The sequence below is a fragment of the Lineus longissimus genome, chromosome 13 (genome assembly GCF_910592395.1).
Source record: "Lineus longissimus chromosome 13, tnLinLong1.2, whole genome shotgun sequence".
NCBI classification, from domain to species: Eukaryota; Metazoa; Nemertea; class Pilidiophora; order Heteronemertea; family Lineidae; genus Lineus; species Lineus longissimus.
In genome coordinates, this window is record NC_088320.1 from 5,158,308 (window position 1) to 5,179,254 (window position 20,947).

The following is a 20,947-nucleotide window of genomic DNA, read 5'->3' on the forward strand; positions in this document are numbered from 1 at the left end:
ATCTTAATCTGGCCCACCCGGCCCTCCTTCGTCACTCGCAGAACCAGTCTTTGAAAGAAAGAAGACGTCAACACGTCAAGAAATGTTAAAAAGAGCAAGACTATTTTTGCACCGAGTACATACATGTAGCTGGAACTCCTGCGTGTAGCACAAACTATAACAAACAGTGCATCACGCGGCACAGTATACAAGTGATGTGTACACTATCAAGGGAAGTGTGTTGACGTCATGTTTTGCTTTATTTGATGTCAACCAATTACAACTATGAGTTGATCGGAAAACACATTTTAAAAGTTTTATGGCTTTTGGAATTAGCTTAAAAATATACACAATGGTCAAAAGACTGTGCAATATTTTTCATATCATGAATATCAAAGTTTGATAGCCCAACTTTAAAATCAACACCAACATCAGCAGTGTCCTACTTAAATGTCCACGTCCATTTGGACAGCTGTACCAAAACTACTCGTTTTGAGACCCAGGGACATTTTCAAACAATTTCCGCCCTGTACCTTTGAAAGGAATCGGTCAAGTAGTGTTAACACCGGCCCAAGTGGACGTGGTCAATTATTTCTGAAAGGCCGATATAGTTTTAAATCAAGGCACGGCAACACCATAAACCTCGACTTCACACAGCTCCAGGGGCTTGGCCTTCGACTTGTGCTTGACAATTGTCAAGTGACGGCCAACGGCGCCAGGCTCACAGTCCACCATGAAAGACTGCCCATCTTTCAGGGCGACCTGTACGCTTGCTTGGCAGATCGAATATTTGAATCCCGTGGCTGACCCTGGTGGGATCAGCGGGCTCACTGACACATTGACCGCTCGGGAGTAGACTGTGGATATTTCGGCATCGCTAAAGGTTGCCGAAGTCAGGATTGTAAACTCGGTCAAGTCAGAAGCTGAAATCAAAAAGAATTCAAATATAAATGACTTTACATGTAGTTCGGGATCAGGAGGTCGTAGCGCAATGCCATTTCGAAGAAAATTAAATTCAACATGGTGACAATTGTTTTTCAATATCTTGCCGGCATTTCCCATCGAATGTGACTCGAACATACAGTAAACTATTCAAAGATGTCATCACCTTACACGCCAAGACGGGCCATTCTTATGGCTGTGACTTCATGCGCTCAAGAAATGGATTCTTTGAGCGTGCTTTGAATGTATTTTAAGGCCGATTTGGCTGATTTCTGGCCCATGCTTAAGTATTTTTGGCATATAATCAGGGACGTAGTATTTAAGTAGCAAAAAGTACCCTGACAAAGTTCTTCAGACGCCTAATTAAGGTATTAACAATTGAGTGAAATCTAAGATAGAGAAACATCGATCTTCGGCAGACGTACCACAGCAGTCTCTCCTCGCCACAATCTGCACGTTAGTGACATTATGGCCTCTGGCGAGGTCAATCGTCCACCATTCGTTATTTTCCGTCCCGGCAGTCTGGGAACACGACCCGCTGCCCATGGTTGCTGTAAACTTTCCGTCCACGGCCCTACTGGCAACGTTACCAGACTTTGTGCTGACCTGTTGAGCCGTATGATTACTTGAAATCGGGGCTGAAACGAGAAAACAACGATAAAGCAAAATATACAAGGATCGCTTGTTTTGGCCACGCGTGTTTCGCTGTTGGGTTCTCGGGTTTTGATCTCTGCACTAACACGAGAGAGGAACACTGGAAATCTCTTTGGCCATAACGATAAAGATTACATGTATCTTTTATTTTATTTTGTTTTATTTTGTCCATCTATAAACAATCTCATTCTTAAACTAAAAGGTTAGGCCACTTTTGAAACATTAAAAAATATGCAATTACTCTTGTTATTCGTCTTTCGTCCGAATACCTCCACCTCAAACAGAGCTAGAGGCCCGTCCGCCGAGTTCGCCCCGTTTTTCTCCACAATGATGAACTGGCCGAATGCCCCCTTCGGACAATGTGCCCCAAGGATGTCTCCTGGCGCGGTGAAAGTCTTTTTCTGGTAGCACGGGAACCAACCGTGGTCCTTGTACGCTGCGGCTGTGCTGAACGAGCGCAAGACTCCAATCATTGCTTCGTTAAGGTAGGCAGCTGGAGAAGAAACATCCACAAGCAGCTGTAATCACGGAATATATTTTCTTATATCCATGATGTGATAAAATAAAAGTTGCATCGTCGGCTTTATTCATTTCAGCTGGACCAGCTAAACATTTGACCTGATATCTGGAAGCTGACCGACAATATTCATGTATTGGAATATTGACATTTGAAATCACCAAAACAAAATGCGAAAACAGTTTTTTTTCATTAGACTATACATTTTTCTCAAAGGACTATATAACAAAATACTAGTATGCTCTCCATTATTCGTACCTTTGTCGAGTGACGGCACCGTCACCAGTGATTTCTTGTAAAAGTTAAATCCGGTAGACGCCGTTGTGGTTTTGGAAACTAACTCGTGAACACCACATTCCTTCTTCTTCGTGTCCCAGGTCACTGCGTTGCAGAAATCGAGCTCTCGACACCACTGTTGACACTCGTATTCATTGTCTTGGTTTACCTAAAACATCAACAAGAGGTTTCCCTGTTGAATATGTTAAAGATTATATTCAAAGAATCGCTGGGGGAGACTGACCTCCTTAGCCCTGGTAGGAGCCAGCCTACTCTAGGAGAGAAAACCCCGAAATCCAACCGGGCAGTATTGGCTCGTCGGCCAGGATATGGTAGCTCAGACACTGAAACTAAAAAAATCCTGACCGAAGACGGAGCGCTTCGGCCATACTGGCATCTAACCAGGTGCAATACAATCGTGGAAATCGGAACTATGTGACGGACTTACCGTTCCGACCCAAGTTGGCTGTGCGACATTTATAACCTTTACTCCGGTGGCAGCATCTGGATACTTGTGGTTAGCTGTCTTCGTCATTTGCTCTTTGTAGTGCAGAGTAGGACCACCATATGCTGAGAAGAAAACACAACGTGAAGGATTATAGTCAATATCTTACAAAAACATATCGAAAAGGACCATGGTCTTTAAAAAAAAGGCTGGTGACTTAATTTAGGCTGGGACACATCTGAATGACATTGGTGATGATTTGCGTAGAAACCAGGAGTTTGTAGGCACATGTTTTATCAATTAAAGGAAACGCTGGTAAACTCTGATATCATAAAGCATGATAGTAATCATTGCAGTAGTGGGGCTTGGCTTGAATAGCTAGAGTCACATCAAGGAAGCGAAAGCCTACCTTTCGTGACGATGCCAATCTTGTCCACGTCGTACATCTCAGTGAGGTCTACCACCCACCATTCCTTGGCAGCTTTACCACCAGTGATTGCGCAGGAGCCGCGGAAGTAGGACGGGGAAGTGTTGCCATCTTCGGCCTTGTCAGCGGTAGCCCCGGCCTGGTCACTCACTTGCGTGGCTGTTTTGCGGAGCGCAATATTCTCTAAGACGAAAGAAGGCATGATATTAATCATTGCAGCTCGATTTATAAAAGAAACATGTCACGAAAGCTTGTAAATGTCATATCATCATTAAACTTGGGAGAGCGACCGGGTTGAAATTGTCGGCTTTTCCCGACAGGCAGACACGATAGCGCTTTTGAGTTCAGAAAGTTTTTCAATCGCCGTACCTGTAGGCCTATCTAGGCCTAACACTAACAGGTCTAGGCCCAATGCTCTAATGTACAGTACACTGTCAGTGCAGTGGACAGTGACAGTGAAGAGATGAATGTCATGCTCAGCTCACTGCTCACTGCTGTGTGTACATTCACGCACTTCTGTAGTTTATTTCATGAAATTTTTGCTTGATTTGCAAATCACTAACCTGGAAATTGTGTTGGGTCCCAAAATTAGATTTAAGAAAAACCAAACATAGCATGCTTAGAAGAAATCGGCCCAGTAGTTTTTCACAGTGACCCAAAACTGGCTAAAGGTAGTGACATTTACATACGAATTGAATCCGACTATAGCCTAGGCCTACCTGTGCCACGGACAGACTACCGGTCCCACATGAACTAGCCTAGGCCTATATTGCAAAGTTTGATAACTCACCTCAATTCGGTAGGCCCCTATCGTGTCTCACTCCTCCAAGTTTTCCTGCAGCAATCCAAAATTCAGCATGAATGAACTAGGCTTCGTTCCACGTGCATGAAGACAATGGTAATCGAGGACATTTCCGGTTAAGCGCCTCCTATTGTTAAATGATGAAACAAAAAAAACCCGGGAAAATGGTCCGCATTTTAGAGTTGTAATGAGGTCACACACACACGACACACACGGCCTACACACACGAATCCGCAAAAATGTACATAACCGAGGACAGTTTATTTTTAGACGATCCGATTTATTCCAGGGGTATATAATGCGGCGAAACATGGCATTCCGAGGTCATCCAAACTGAGGACGTCCTCGTTGTGTCATCGGTCCTCGGTCTGTGGGTCGAAAATCGCATTTTTGTCCTCGATTTGCACCATCTACACACGTAATGTCGAAGGAAGTCTGGTAAACTGCTTGAGAACATAGTTTTACCGGTTGAATAAAAAACGGACTGCGGTGTTGATATGCCTGGCGGTTGCCCTGTAGCAGTGTTCGAAAAAAAGGTTCTGTCAGGTACTCGATAGGTGGAAGCATGTCATCGTTCAGAATGTTAACCATTCTGCTGCTGGGAGATTCCGAGCAATGAATCTCACGCAAAGCAATTGTAATCTCCGCAAAGATTGCCATAAACGCATTCCAAGATGCGAGTGATTTGTTTTGCAGCAAGAAAAATTCTATCCAGGGCAAGTCGATGGGCAACTGATATATTTCTCTGGTCCAGTCTTCTTCTTCTTCTCCTCCTCTTCCTTTCCTTCCTTTTCCGGTTGTTGTTGCTGTTGTTGTTGTCGTCGTCGTCGTCGTCGTCGTCGTCGTCGACGCCTCTACCTCCTCCTTCTTGTTCTTGTTCTCCTAACTTTATCTTGTTTACTAGACTCTTCTAATTGGTTTACGCCTCATTAACTGTCTAATTACCGTAATCTGTATCAGATGGTAATAATCAATGACATGTCATAACTCTAAAGAACTATTATAACGAGACTCTGTAGAAAAGGAGACAAGAATGTCAATAATGGTTAGATGAAGTTTAATTGGTCTCCTGCAACATGATCTCAATACAATATAATATAATACAATACAATACAATATATATACAATTGCAGTAACGGATTCACATGGTGATATAAAAGCTAGCTACAGATTGTACATGTCAATATTAGATAAGCTAAATACAACTCGAGAAGTATTTGGGCAGCAGGCATATAGTTTCTAGACTTAAATTAAGTACATGTATGACGCGTCATGAGAGCTAAAGGTGTGGTGAAATATAACCGATGAAAATTGTAGTAAAAAGTTCGCTTACCTGTAGAAAAGGAGACAAGAATGTCAATTATGGTTAGATGAAGTTTAATTGGTCTCCTGCAACATGATCTGACGATTCCGCCTGGGTCAAGATGTTATAAAGCAAGCCTAGACCACGCCCGGAGCCAATCAAAATGCTCGAACCACAAACGACATCCTGTGACCCTCACTAGGATGACCAATCGACGTCCTCCACGTTTGGACGGTTGGAAAAGGGACATTTTTGGCTGGACCCTGTCGTGCCCAGACGCGAACTTAAGAATGTATATAACTTGTAAATCGGACGGTCTCGTTAATCTGAAACGTGCCGTTTTAATAAAATGTTGACCGGTCCCTAGGGTTTGTTCGGGCACGTAGTATTTAATTAATGATCGTGGCAGTGAGATTTGATTGATCTTTGCCGAAGCGGATGATTAACCCAGAGTTACACCGATCTTCGAAATGCTCAAGTAAATGACGTGCCATTGTCCAGTCTATGATGACAGGGAGTGATGTCATTAAAAGAGAGTGAAGTGGACGTTCACGTTCAGGCGAGTTGCTGGACGTGTCCTAGACAATATTGTTTAGCTTAAATTGGTGAAAAGTAGTTACGTTAACATTGATAAGCATACCTAATAATCTGGACAGTTCTATGAATTAGTAAGAAAATTTGTTAAAGATTGTACAAAATAAATCGTGAAAAAGTTCTAAAATACGCTACATAATAGAACGATTACAACAAATAGAGGCTATTAACGAAATTATACTTAGACGATAAGATGAGTTATTAGTTTTTCTTCTTCCGCCCGTAACATAATGTGCAAATAATCTAACACAGCGTGTATATTTTCAGGTGCATAAAAGGGTATGACAGACAGGTGTAAAGTTTGGAAAATTACTTTTTGCCCATTTTAGAGCAATTCGTCGATGATTCACCGTCAGTTACATGCTTACCTGAAGAGGAAATGACCACACAAAAGAAACATACAAAAGATTAGTTCATTTTGAGACCAGCTTCGGGCCGTGCGCAAAGATCTCGTCCAGGCAGACTTATGGCAGCCTGCGCGCCGTGTGCAAAGCGATTCACCTGTCAAAGTCAGGTAGTATGTTGGTATTCCGGTGCGGTTTACTGAAGGGAAAGGTCGGGGTCAGCTGACGGGATTTATCAGCAGGGAAAAAACTAGCGTAGAGATGGCTGACAGCGGGTAAGTCAAACCCGTTTGTGTTCGTTCAGCCTTGCGTCAGTGCCAGTGGTCTTCAGCTACAATTGATGGTCCTTTTTGGCGAATAGCTTCAGTGTTGATCATTTGAGGGCTGTTTTATGTCTGCATTTGGTAGTATGAAATGCAAACAGTCATTTGCTGATAGTAGTGTTTATTGTATATGCATTTAGATATTTGTTGGTTGCTAATAGTTTTCTTCTAAACATCGTGCAATATATGAAAAAAAAACCTGCATACTAGTATTTGCATTCAAAAATAGAAATAACTTTTAGGCGTGCACTATGGGCGGTTATTACCGCAAATAAAGACAAACCAAAGCAAAGACACTTGTGTAGCATATCAAGGACACGTAGATTGATACTCCTGGGTGGTTATTACCGCAAATAAAGACAAACCAAAGCAAAGACACGTGTGTAGCATATCAAGGACACGTAGATTGATACTCCTATGTGTGCCACATCAAAGACATCTGGACCATACACCACGTCAAAGATAACGATATGAAGTCAACAGGCGGCGCCACCGTCTTGGGAAAAGTAAAAACGATTTCGACGTTTTTGTTGATATAGCGACTAGCGGGAAAATGCAAGTGTTGTTATGTCACTATTGCATCTATTCGTAGTAGACTGTCGTATTTTGAGATCCCCTTTCTTTTCAACATCATCAATCATACTAGTATATCATAACCATGGATAGAGATAAGTTAGAAAACTGTGTCAACCTCCTACAACAAGTTGTTGGAATAATGGGGAGAGAGGTGGCGAATAACAACAACAGGCCATGGGACGAGTGTGAAAAATGTGAAGTTCCGTTTGACAAATTAGCGGGCAAATTGAAAACAGTCGTTTTTGTGTAATATGGGGGTGCTGATTTCAAAAATCAATTTTTTTCCCGCGTAAAGTTGCACATTAAGTCAGAAATGATACCCTTAATAGGGCCTAATGGTCCCAAAGTAGGGGTCAAAAAGTTGATGTCATCGAAACATGTCAACATGGGTATCAAAATGAAGGTCTATGGGGGTACTTTAACATTGCATAGTTTTTGGCCCCCTTAACGAACCGTGGGAGCCCCCAGGGAGGGTCAAAAAGGGCAAAAGTGGTAACTTTGACCCTGTCCCACGATCTTCAAAGGGACTATAAATGGATAAAAACTGTTTTATTCAGATTATGGCATATAGTTCTATAGAGGCCATGGCTGTCAATAGCTCAGCGCATAATAGAATCCTTTGTTTCCGGACATTTTATCCTAGGACATTTTAAACTTCTACACCGGATCCACAGGGCTAAATCAGAGTCATTCTAAACAACTGTTTAGAATGACTCTGGCGAAATGAATTAGATTCAGTACCGGGATTATTATCATGAAGCATAGGCCTATGAGGAGAGACGAAATATATGTTCAGTAGGGGCCTATGTAGGCCTGTACCCTATAGCAAGGTAGGCCTTATAGTACAGGACGCCAACACACGACCCCCAATAAGCAACCCAGTTCCTCACCCCGACCGCTTAATAAACGCGTGGGGATTACATAAAAGGCCTGAATTCACCCATCTGTATGCCACGCGATTGTGTTGTAGTAATTAAGATTGGATATAGGCCTAATTATTGTGTTTGTTAGAACCAGCTTGCCTTGAACCAAGCAGCGTGTATTATTATAGGCTCTTTTGGGCTGCCATCTTGGATAGGTTTAGGTATGCACTGTCGTGTATAAAATATGACTTTAATGGAGTTTTTCTGTATAAATATTGATGATTGTTTGCACCTCTTTTATGCTTCAGCCCAGATACAAAATCTTCTGAAAATAGCATTTTAGTATTCTGCTTATAACATAGCTTTGTATGACTGTGATTAGATTAAGTTTTCACCAAAGGAAAGACAAATAAATGACATTTAAGGCCCTACTTGTTATTCGTTGTGAAGATGATCGTCATTCAAAAATGTCATGCTGATACCATGGAGGTATAAATAAGGTCTTATTTATACCTCCATGCTCATACATAATGTGGTATGAAAGATTGGTGTCCTATTGTACCAAAATGAAACCGATAGTCGCAAAGGACATGTAAACCTTTGATAAAAGGCAGGGCAAGGTGTCGTGTTGTATATACTAAGATGAGACCACAGACTAGCAAAGGACATATAATATCATAGACAGAACCAAGGTGTCCTGTTGCACCACGATGACACAGTAGTCGCAAAGCTAGGGCATGTCACAACCTTTAATATCATAGCCAGAACCAATGTGTACTGTGGGAGGGGGGGGGGGGGTAGGCCTACCAAGATGAGACAGATAGTCGCAAAGGGCAGCCACAACCTATAATATCCATAGACAGGACCAATGTGTCATGCTGTACCAAGATGAGACAGATAGTCGCAAAGGGCAGCCACAACCTATTATATCGAATGTAGGTAATAAAGGCTTTTTTTCTGGTGCCATTTTCCCTGGTGCCTTTTTTTCCAGTGCCTTTTTTACCTAGTATAGTGATTTCCTGGTGCCTTTTTTTCCAGTCCCTTTTTTTCCTAGTGCCTTTTTTCCTAGTGCCTTTTTTTCCAGTGCCTTTTTTTCCAGTGCCTTTTTTACCTAGTGCCTTTTTTTCCGTACTTTTTTTTCCAGTGCCTTTTTTTCCAGTGCCTTTATTACCGTCAACCATTATATCATAGACAGAACCAATGTGTCCTGTGGGGGGGGGGGGCTAGGCCTACCAAGATGAGACAGATCGCAAAGAAGAACATACTGCTGCTGTGCTGCTGACAATGTCCTACATTGGCAAGACCAAGGTGTCCTTACTAAGATGCAGATAGTCGTAAAAAGGGCAGTCACAACCGACCTACTAGAGCGAATTCAACGAAGAGGAGCGCGATTTTTTTTGTCACAAATGAATACAGAGACCGAAGACAAGGATCTGTCACCCGCCAACTCCAAACCCTACAGTGGGATACACTCAAAGAGAGGAGAAGGAAGGCATCACTACAAGATTTAGAAGTAGTAGTACTTCAGCTGGACGCATACTAAGATCGTTTTCTGGTGATAATTATTCAAAAACTAGATTTGCAAACTCCACCAAACTTCTAAATCTTGTTTATTGAAAGTGTTTTAGGAGCTTGAAAACATTTTTAACCATATTCGCGTTGGACGCCACTGGTCGCCACTGGACGCTAAGTAGGATGACCCGCCTCGAGCGCCACCCAACGTCTGTTTTTTTATACGACCGCGTTCTTCGACGTCCTTTTTCACAAAAACATGTGAGGGAAGTTTGCGCGAGCGCCACCCAACGTCTGTTTTTTATACGACCGCGTTCTTCGACGTCCTCTTTCACAAAAACATGTGAGGGAAGTTTGCGCGAGCGCCACCCAACGTCTGTTTTGATATACGACCGCGTTCTTCGACGTCCTCTTTCACAAAAACATGCAAGACAAGATTGCGCGAGCGACGACCGCTTACAAAAACATGTACAGATTTTTTGCGGTTTTCACGGCCCATAGGAGTCGACCTTAGGCTGGGTTCACATAGAACTATACTATTCGGGTATTCGGTGCACGTTTTGCCAGGGCACGCGGGTACCTGAAATCGAACAAGGAAATTTCACAATACTGGGTCACATAAGAGGGCACTATTCGAAAAGGTCGTATACCTGCGTATAGTATAGTATAGTGGGAATCGTGCGCGTTCGATTTTCTTGCAGCGTATACCACCCTGTTGAGAAGTGACCAGAGGACTTGGTAAGAACATGCATTTTAATGTTATCTATCACAATTATTAAACGATTTATTGCATACTATAGGATAAGTTAGAAACAATAGTACTCATTTTACTCATTTTATTGCAATTTCTAAGTACAGGCCTTCATTACATGTTTTATTACTAATCAACTAAATGATTCTTTTAATTAACATCTGGATGATCCATGAGGTTTTTAAATGTCCTGTGGTACTCCCCCAACAAAGGTATCATCTTAAAGTGCTGCCGCACCCATTCTGTTCTTTCTTTCTTTGGTCTTTGTGCCTGGTCAGCTTCATCCTCGGCTAAGAGGAGAAGAGCCAAATCTTCTTCGTCTGAACTGTCCATCTGATCGGCGCCAAAAGACCGAATACCGCACGCATGCTACCCTATGTGACTCGCCGTGCCCGTATAGCGTATAGCGAATACCGAATAGCGTATATCGAATAGCGTATACCGAATACCGTATAGTTCTATGTGAACCCAGCCTTATGGACTGTAAGAGCCGTGGTGATGGACTTTTGTTCCACTTTGACCGTGGGTCGAAGATCATTTGATAGGGGCAGTACCGGTATTGGTGTTGGTAGACATATGCCGAATCCCAGAAATAATAAATCCCAATCCATTCAATAGACTTTTTGCACTGGATGCATGATAAATTTTCATATTTGTGCGGGCTTTGGGTTGAAAAGCGCAGGTGTTTTAGGCCTACTTTTTACAAATCTAGACAAATTGGCCCATTTGGTTAAGGCATCCCGCAATAAACCATATCCCTGTCTACGACTTTTTGGTATCAACGAAGGCGAAGGTTGGTTATAGCCGCAAACTAACAAACTGCGTTCTCGCCAGGCGCTTGTCAGAGAGGAGTTTGGGAGTAAAGAGTGTCTCTAAAGCCAAAAGCTGGCTGGCCCTTTCATTAGGGGTGACACTATAATAAACAAACTTTACTTTACAATATGTACACTGCGAAATCCTTTTTAAGTCTAATGGTAAATTGGTGTAGTGAAAGAATCGCATTTAGTGGAGTAGAAAAGCACAGCTGGGCCATTACTAACCCGTTGATGAAGCCAGTCAGGTGGGTTTGATTGAGTCGCGAGTATGGATCCGTTAGAGAGATCGACCCAGTTCTATGCACGCTCACTGTAGGCGAGAATCACCCATTCATTCATACGTCTATTGGTGTCGGTATTCCCTTAGAGTAGGCTCGTTCCTCTAAGGTATTCCTCATCATCAGCTGTTACCGGCCAATGCAAACAAGGCTGAAAAAGAATATCATCAAGTAATCCTGGTGCACCTGATGGGTGAGATGAGCGAAAAACTTGCTATCATTCCCGGGCACAGCGGCAGCAGCTACAATGAAAAAGTAGAGAAGCTAGCAAGGGAGGTCGGTGTCTCCGGACAGAACTGCTGAAGCTGTGATGAAAGAGAGATAAATGTGGGAAGGAGAGTGAAAGAGCCAAGCAGGGCGAGTCTGGTTCTGTGGAACGATTGAAACTGACCAACCAGCTGGAATTCGTAGCAATCTCAAAACGGGCTTTGAAACACAGACACGTGAAAAAAAGACCTCACTAGATAGCTCCACAGACCGCCCTCCTCCATCGAATGACAAACACACAACCACTGACATGGCTGACACCATACATGGTTTGAGGCGCTGCATTGAGTGTGGGAGACCATGAACAACTGCAAAGATCAACATCCTTCTGTGGTAACCAAGTCTGTATAATGGTTGACCACATTTCAAGTTCTGGCCAAAGTGGCGGTACCTAGTGTCAACCGTTCACACAACGGCAACACTGCCACCGAAGGTATGTGGAATGCACATGTAGATCCTGTGGTCACTTAGTGTACATTCTACCTCGACGAGAGTACTGACAAGCTGATAAACTAACATTCCACATTGTTCTACCTTGTGGGTTTCTTGGTGGTTTACACTACAGTCTGCACGTTTTTCCAAGTCATTCATCAGACGGATTTACCTCCTCGCATACATCACGTTTCTTGTACGTTACGTTCGTACCTGCATGCATACAGCTGCAATCCTTTCGTTCATTTTAGCTTCACAGACTTTGACAAAAACTGTCATGGCGTAAAATGTAACTAGTTCTACACCAAAAACGTTAACTTGGTGATATTTCACACTTGCTGAATTTTTTATCGCCTTAGCGGGGAATTACAAATGACGACAGATTGAATGCTCGCAAGTGCGTTGTTGTTTACAAATGGCAGTCAATACCTACCCCCGTGAAAGCCGTCTCCTGAGGTCGACGTTATCGATATTCTGAGCAACGGTTTTTTCTCGTCACTAATGCATTGCTTTTTCATCTTATTTTTCAGCGCCGGGATCACGGACGAAAATGACCCAAGCAAGGGAAACTGCATGTCCTGTAACAAGGCACTTGCTGGGGTAGGTTGAATGATGAATGAAGCAAGCCAACAACTTCAAAATGATAGGGATTTTTTCTACACAACTTTGACATTGTTTCAAGTTAACTACGAACTATTGCATAATACATTTATTAGGTAAATCTATAGTCGTTCATTTCTTAATCGGTGCAAAACGATTGTATCTCACTGCTTATTGAAGAATATACATTTTTGGAACCCTCGATTAGAATACTCCGTGTTGAAACTAAACATTTATATGTCTAACATGTATATCGATTTAGAGCGTGTCGACTGTGATGGGGAAGAAATTCCACAAGGACTGCTTTATTTGCCATGAGTGCAAGCTCTCCCTGCATGGCCAGCCGTTTTACGAAAAGAATGGCAAACCTTATTGCCAGAAGGGTACGTATTGGCATTACAATTATTTTTCTGTGCGTCAAAACTAGTTTCGTACCTGTACGTGAAGTTTAAAACAGCAGGATATCGATGTGTAGACATTGCCCACACTTTAAAGAGTGTTTATTGGTCAACATAGCAAAGACTCCGGTGATACTTGTTAACACTGGTCCTAATGAGAAGGTCGTTGTACTGGGTGATACAAAAAAAAAAAATTCTGTCATAGTTTCGGTCGTCAAATGCAGGACTGTTACTTTTTCAGACTATGAAAACCTGCGAGGCGCCACCTGCGCAAAGTGCGACAAGGTGATAGCTGCAACCGAGAAGGTCCTGCGACACAACGACAAGGATTGGCACAGCGACTGCTTCAAATGCTCCGTAAGTACACAATTTCTGATGACGTCATCACAGTACGTATTTACACAATAGCTCGTGACGTATAAGTATTTATGTTTGAATCGCTGTTAGTTTGGGCAGTACCTTAACCAAAAGCTGTCTCGGAGGGGCTTGCATCACTTTAATCTAGTTGATAGCTTCGGTCTCTCATATGGCCGCTTGAGATTCGGATATATCGCTATGCCTTAACCATCTGATCGCCAAGTAAGAAAATTAAAGTTTAGGGACGAAGCATATAGCCCCGGAAGCTATCTATAGCTTTGGATGTGTGTAAAATATCTAAAGAACGACCCCTGCGAGAAATAACGTGTAGCTCCGTGACTTCCTGGCTTCTATTAGAAATCGTCACATTCTATTTTTAGAAATGTGGCGGAGATGTAGGCTCATCCTTCTACTTGAAGAACAACCTGCACTGCTGTGAAAAGTGCAAGTAAATGTCGCAATAGGGAGCCTCTGTCGGGGAGAAGCCCAGCACTGGAACGAATACTCGGATAGGAAAAGGACAATAAATGTCAAATATCAAGCATTTCTATTGAAGTCAGGATTTTCATAGATTTACATGGAGGGGTAACGCAAATATCTGTGTGAAGCCATTAATTCGACTGTTGCTACATCAGTCTTCGGCTACAATGGAACCAGCGGCATAACAACCCCACTATGAACCAAATCGCAAATATTTATGCTTCTCCTAAAGATAAGGCTTTTGTAATTTCTGACACTCCCCGACAGAAAATATATATTACATGCTTGTATAGTTATCCATGGAAATTATATATAAATTTTGTTTCACGATTAATTTGTAAGAAGAACCACGCTATAATTCATAACATTTAGAGACACCCGAAGGGGGTGAAATGTACTTTCTTACTGCATCAGTAATAGCAAGTATGGCTCAGAAAACCTTGGTAACAGAAATATTTATTCCAACCATCATCCTAAATATCAACATCAGATGCTTTGCCGCTGATAAAAGAATGATGACGCATTGTCAAACTATTATGTCAACATAGATGCCGTAAACTAATTCCATCCAACAGAGGACCATCGCAGAACGATTCAGATGCGACGTCATATCCGTTTCACATCCGGGTGACCATCTCGCCGCCATCTTGATACGCAACATGTTGTAGATTAGGTAAAGCTGCACTGTATGCGTGAATGACGGTGAACCACATCCTCTTACAGTAGGACGTAGTATCGTTCCTAAAATACAAACTACACATTGTATGTGAGTCGTATATTTACGAAACGATTCAAAATCTTGCTGTGAGATTTTTGACAAACCTTTACGAGATACAGTCTGGATTAGCTTAATTCTCATGTAGCTTCTAAAATTTATTGCCTGATAAACTATCAAGGAACGTGATAACCACAGAAATGTCGTAAACCAACAGCTTAAAAAACGTAGAAAATAATGAATTAGTAGATGTCATTTTTATATCAAACTGAAGTTCTTTTATGAGAACTAAATGTACTCATGTCATCCAATAAAGTACCACTGGTACAAGCTGGAGTGTTGTTGGTTTCAATTCTGACCGCTAGGAGGTGACGTTCATGGACTCTCTGGGGATATCGGTACTGGGGTGTAATTAGCATAGATTGGCGATAGGTAAAAGAGACACCTAGTGATCACAGAGGGCATCTTAATCTGGTCCACCCGGCCCTCCTTCGTCACTCGCAGAACCAGTCTTTGAAAGAAAGAAGACGTCAAAACGTCAAGAAATGTTCAAAAGAGCAAGACTATTTTTGCACAGAGTACATACATGTAGCTAGAACTCCTGCGTGTAGCACAAACTATAACAAACAGTGCATCACGCGGCACAGTATACAAGTGATGTGTACACTATCAAGGGAAGTGTGTTGACGTCATGTTTTGCTTTATTTGATGTCAACCAATTACAACTATGAGTTGATCGGAAAACACATTTTAAAAGTTTTATGGCTTTTGGAATTAGCTTAAAAATATACACAATGGTTAAAAGATTGTGCAATATTTTTCGTATCATGAATATCAAAGTTTGATAGCCCAACTTTAAAATCAACACCAACATCAGCAGTGTCCTACTTAAATGTCCACGTCCATTTGGACAGCTGTACCAAAACTACTCGTTTTGAGACCCAGAGAGATTTTTTAAGCAATTTCCGCCCTGTACCTTTGAAAGGAATCGGTCTAGTAGTGTTAACACTGGCCCAAATGGACATGGTCAATTATTTCTGAAAGGCCGATATAGTTTTAAATCAAGGCACGGCAACACCATAAATCTCGACTTCGCACAGCTCCAGGGGCTTGGCCTTCGACTTGTGCTTGACAATTGTCAAGTGACGGCCAACGGCGCCAGGCTCACAGTCCACCATGAAAGACTGCCCATCTTTCAGGGCGACCTGTACGCTTGCTTGGCAGATCGAATATTTGAATCCCGTGGCTGACCCTGGTGGGATCAGCGGGCTCACTGACACATTGACCGCTCGGGAGTAGACTGTGGATATTTCGGCATCGCTAAAGGTTGCCGAAGTCAGGATTGTAAACTCGGTCAAGTCAGAAGCTGAAATCAAAAAGAATTCAAATATAAATGACTTTACATGTAGTTCGGGATCAGGAGGTCGTAGCGCAATCCCATTTTGAAGAAAATTAAATTCAACATGCGAATGGTGACAATTGTTTTTCAATATCTTGCCGGCATTTCCCATCGAATGTGACTCGAACATACAGTAAACTATTCAAAGATGTCATCACCTTACACGCCAAGACGGGCCATTCTCATGGCTGTGACTTCATGCGCTCAAGAAATAGATTCTTTGAGCGTGCTTTGAATGTATTTTAAGGCCGATTTGGCTGATTTCTGGCCTATGCTTAAGTATTTTTGGCATATAATCAGGGACGTAGTATTTAAGTAGCAAAAAGTACCCTGACAAAGTTCTTCAGACGCCTAATTAAGGTATTAACAATTGAGTGAAATCTAAGATAGAGAAACATCGATCTTCGGCAGACGTACCACAGCAGTCTCCCCTCGCCACAATCTGCACGTTAGTGACATTATGGCCTCTGGCGAGGTCAATCGTCCACCATTCGTTATTTTCCGTCCCGGCAGTCTGGGAACACGACCCGCTGCCCATGGTTGCTGTAAACTTTCCGTCCACGGCCCTACTGGCAACGTTACCAGACTTTGTGCTGACCTGTTGAGCCGTATGATTACTTGAAATCGGGGCTGAAACGAGAAAACAACGATAAAGCAAAATATACAAGGATCGCTTGTTTTGGCCACGCGTGTTTCGCTGTTGGGTTCTCGGGTTTTGATCTCTGCACTAACACGAGAGAGGAACACTGGAAATCTCTTTGGCCATAACGATAAAGATTACATGTATCTTTTATTTTATTTTGTTTTATTTTGTCCATCTATAAACAATCTCATTCTTGAACTAAAAAGTTAGGCCACTTTTGAAACATTAAAAAATATGCAATTACTCTTGTTATTCGTCTTTCGTCCGAATACCTCCACCTCACACAGAGCTAGAGGCCCGTCCGCCGAGTTCGCCCCGTTTTTCTCCACAATGATGAACTGGCCGAATGCCCCCTTCGGACAATGTGCCCCAAGGATGTCTCCTGGCGCGGTGAAAGTCTTTTTCTGGTAGCACGGGAACCAACCGTGGTCCTTGTACGCTGCGGCTGTGCTGAACGAGCGCAAGACTCCAATCATTGCTTCGTTAAGGTAGGCAGCTGGAGAAGAAACATCCACAAGCAGCTGTAATCACGGAATATATTTTCTTATATCCATGATGTGATAAAATAAAAGTTGCATCGTCGGCTTTATTCATTTCAGCTGGACCAGCTAAACATTTGACCTGATATCTGGAAGCTGACCGACAATATTCATGTATTGGAATATTGACATTTGAAATCACCAAAACAAAATGCGAAAACAGTTTTTTTTCATTAGACTATACATTTTTCTCAAAGGACTATATAACAAAATACTAGTATGCTCTCCATTATTCGTACCTTTGTCGAGTGACGGCACCGTCACCAGTGATTTCTTGTAAAAGTTAAATCCGGTAGACGCCGTTGTGGTTTTGGAAACTAACTCGTGAACACCACATTCCTTCTTCTTCGTGTCCCAGGTCACTGCGTTGCAGAAATCGAGCTCTCGACACCACTGTTGACACTCGTATTCATTGTCTTGGTTTACCTAAAACATCAACAAGAGGTTTCCCTGTTGAATATGTTAAAGATTATATTCAAAGAATCGCTGGGGGAGACTGACCTCCTTAGCCCTGGTAGGAGCCAGCCTACTCTAGGAGAGAAAACCCCGAAATCCAACCGGGCAGTATTGGCTCGTCGGCCAGGATATGGTAGCTCAGACACTGAAACTAAAAAAATCCTGACCGAAGACGGAGCGCTTCGGCCATACTGGCATCTAACCAGGTGCAATACAATCGTGGAAATCGGAACTATGTGACGGACTTACCGTTCCGACCCAAGTTGGCTGTGCGACATTTATAACCTTTACTCCGGTGGCAGCATCTGGATACTTGTGGTTAGCTGTCTTCGTCATTTGCTCTTTGTAGTGCAGAGTAGGACCACCATATGCTGAGAAGAAAACACAACGTGAAGGATTATAGTCAATATCTTACAAAAACATATCGAAAAGGACCATGGTCTTTAAAAAAAAGGCTGGTGACTTAATTTAGGCTGGGACACATCTGAATGACATTGGTGATGATTTGCGTAGAAACCAGGAGTTTGTAGGCACATGTTTTATCAATTAAAGGAAACGCTGGTAAACTCTGATATCATAAAGCATGATAGTAATCATTGCAGTAGTGGGGCTTGGCTTGAATAGCTAGAGTCACATCAAGGAAGCGAAAGCCTACCTTTCGTGACGATGCCAATCTTGTCCACGTCGTACATCTCAGTGAGGTCTACCACCCACCATTCCTTGGCAGCTTTACCACCAGTGATTGCGCAGGAGCCGCGGAAGTAGGACGGGGAAGTGTTGCCATCTTCGGCCTTGTCAGCGGTAGCCCCGGCCTGGTCACTCACTTGCGTGGCTGTCTTGCGGAGCGCAATATTCTCTAACACGAAAGAAGGCATGATATTAATCATTGCAGCTCGATTTATAAAAGAAACATGTCACGAAAGCTTGTAAATGTCATATCATCATTAAACTTGGGAGAGCGACCGGGTTGAAATTGTCGGCTTTTCCCGACAGGCAGACACGATAGCGCTTTTGAGTTCAGAAAGTTTTTCAATCGCCGTACCTGTAGGCCTATCTAGGCCTAACACTAACAGGTCTAGGCCCAATGCTCTAATGTACAGTACACTGTCAGTGCAGTGGACAGTGACAGTGAAGAGATGAATGTCATGCTCAGCTCACTGCTCACTGCTGTGTGTACATTCACGCACTTCTGTAGTTTATTTCATGAAATTTTTGCTTGATTTGCAAATCACTAACCTGGAAATTGTGTTGGGTCCCAAAATTAGATTTAAGAAAAACCAAACATAGCATGCTTAGAAGAAATCGGCCCAGTAGTTTTTCACAGTGACCCAAAACTGGCTAAAGGTAGTGACATTTACATACGAATTGAATCCGACTATAGCCTAGGCCTACCTGTGCCACGGACAGACTACCGGTCCCACATGAACTAGCCTAGGCCTATATTGCAAAGTTTGAAAACTCACCTCAATTCGGTAGGCCCCTATCGTGTCTCACTCCTCCAAGTTTTCCTGCAGCAATCCAAAATTCAGCATGAATGAACTAGGCTTCGTTCCACGTGCATGAAGACAATGGTAATCGAGGACATTTCCGGTTAAGCGCCTCCTATTGTTAAATGATGAAACAAAAAAAACCCGGGAAAATGGTCCGCATTTTAGAGTTGTAATGAGGTCACACACACACGACACACACGGCCTACACACACGAATCCGCAAAAATGTACATAACCGAGGACAGTTTATTTTTAGACGATCCGATTTATTCCAGGGGTATATAATGCGGCGAAACATGGCATTCCGAGGTCATCCAAACTGAGGACGTCCTCGTTGTGTCATCGGTCCTCGGTCTGTGGGTCGAAAATCGCATTTTTGTCCTCGATTTGCACCATCTACACACGTAATGTCGAAGGAAGTCTGGTAAACTGCTTGAGAACATAGTTTCACCGGTTGAATAAAAAACGGACTGCAGTGTTGATATGCCTGGCGGTTGCCCTGTAGCAGTGTTCGAAAAAAAGGTTCTGTCAGGTACTCGATAGGTGGAAGCATGTCATCGTTCAGAATGTTAACCATTCTGCTGCTGGGAGATTCCGAGCAACGAATCTCACGCAAAGCAATTGTAATCTCCGCAAAGATTGCCATAAACGCATTCCAAGATGCGAGTGATTTGTTTTGCAGCAAGAAAAATTCTATCCAGGGCAAGTCGATGGGCAACTGATATATTTCTCTGGTCCAGTCTTCTTCTTCTTCTCCTCCTCCTCCTCTTCCTTTCCTTCCTTTTCCGGTTGTTGTTGCTGTTGTTGTCGTCGTCGTCGTCGACGCCTCTACCTCCTCCTTCTTGTTCTTGTTCTCCTAACTTTATCTTGTTTACTAGACTCTTCTAATTGGTTTACGCCTCATTAACTGTCTAATTACCGTAATCTGTATCAGATGGTAATAATCAATGTCATGTCATAACTCTAAAGAACTATTATAACGAGACTCTGTAGAAAAGGAGACAAGAATGTCAATAATGGTTAGATGAAGTTTAATTGGTCTCCTGCAACATGATCTCAATACAATATAATACAATACAATACAATATATATACAATTGCAGTAACGGATTCACATGGTGATATAAAAGCTAGCTACAGATTGTACATGTCAATATTAGATAAGCTAAATACAACTCGAGAAGTATTTGGGCAGCAGGCATATAGTTTCTAGACTTAAATTAAGTACATGTATGACGCGTCATGAGAGCTAAAGGTGTGGTGAAATATAACCGATGAAAATTGTAGTAAAAAGTTCGCTTACCTGTAGAAAAGGAGACAAGAATGTCAATTATGGTTAGATGAAGTTTAATTGGTCTCCTGCAACATGATCTGACGATTCCGCCTGGGTCAAGATGTTATAAAGCAAGCCTAGACCACGCCCGGAGCCAATCAAAATGCTCGAACCACAAACGACATCCTGTGACCCTCACTAGGATGACCAATCGACGTCCTCCACGTTTGGACGGTTGGAAAAGGGACATTTTTGGCTGGACCCTGTCGTGCCCAGACGCGAACTTAAGAATGTATATAACTTGTAAATCGGACGGTCTCGTTAATCTGAAACGTGCCGTTTTAATAAAATGTTGACCGGTCCCTAGGGTTTGTTCGGGCACGTAGTATTTAATTAATGATCGTGGCAGTGAGATTTGATTGATCTTTGCCGAAGCGGATGATTAACCCAGAGTTACACCGATCTTCGAAATGCTCAAGTAAATGACGTGCCATTGTCC

The 20,947-nt window shown here is 42.6% G+C and overlaps 3 protein-coding genes across 3 annotated transcripts; 1 reads left to right on the top strand and 2 right to left on the bottom strand.

Annotated features, from left to right (window-relative positions):
• Positions 1–91: 91 nt before the first annotated feature.
• LOC135497755 (uncharacterized) lies at positions 92–3,818 on the bottom strand. Its single transcript, XM_064787605.1, has 7 exons — positions 3,804–3,818; positions 3,223–3,423; positions 2,817–2,938; positions 2,351–2,537; positions 1,817–2,068; positions 1,347–1,559; positions 92–902 (listed from the first exon to the last, which is right to left on the bottom strand). The coding sequence occupies exons 2-7, from the start codon at positions 3,257–3,259 to the stop codon at positions 598–600; spliced, it is 1,116 nt and encodes a 371-aa protein (XP_064643675.1). The 5' UTR covers positions 3,260–3,423; positions 3,804–3,818; the 3' UTR covers positions 92–597.
• Positions 3,819–6,480: 2,662 nt separating this feature from the next.
• Positions 6,481–14,881, top strand: LOC135497757 (paxillin-like). Its single transcript, XM_064787608.1, has 5 exons — positions 6,481–6,558; positions 12,631–12,700; positions 12,963–13,083; positions 13,340–13,455; positions 13,836–14,881. The coding sequence occupies exons 1-5, from the start codon at positions 6,545–6,547 to the stop codon at positions 13,905–13,907; spliced, it is 393 nt and encodes a 130-aa protein (XP_064643678.1). The 5' UTR covers positions 6,481–6,544; the 3' UTR covers positions 13,908–14,881.
• A 201-nt stretch (positions 14,882–15,082) lies between these two features.
• On the bottom strand, positions 15,083–19,223 carry LOC135497754 (uncharacterized). The gene is made up of 7 exons (XM_064787604.1): positions 19,151–19,223; positions 18,343–18,543; positions 17,937–18,058; positions 17,471–17,657; positions 16,937–17,188; positions 16,467–16,679; positions 15,083–16,016 (listed from the first exon to the last, which is right to left on the bottom strand). Exons 2-7 carry the CDS (start codon positions 18,377–18,379, stop codon positions 15,712–15,714), a joined length of 1,116 nt encoding a protein of 371 aa, XP_064643674.1. The 5' UTR covers positions 18,380–18,543; positions 19,151–19,223; the 3' UTR covers positions 15,083–15,711.
• Between the last annotated feature and the right edge of the window lie 1,724 nt (positions 19,224–20,947).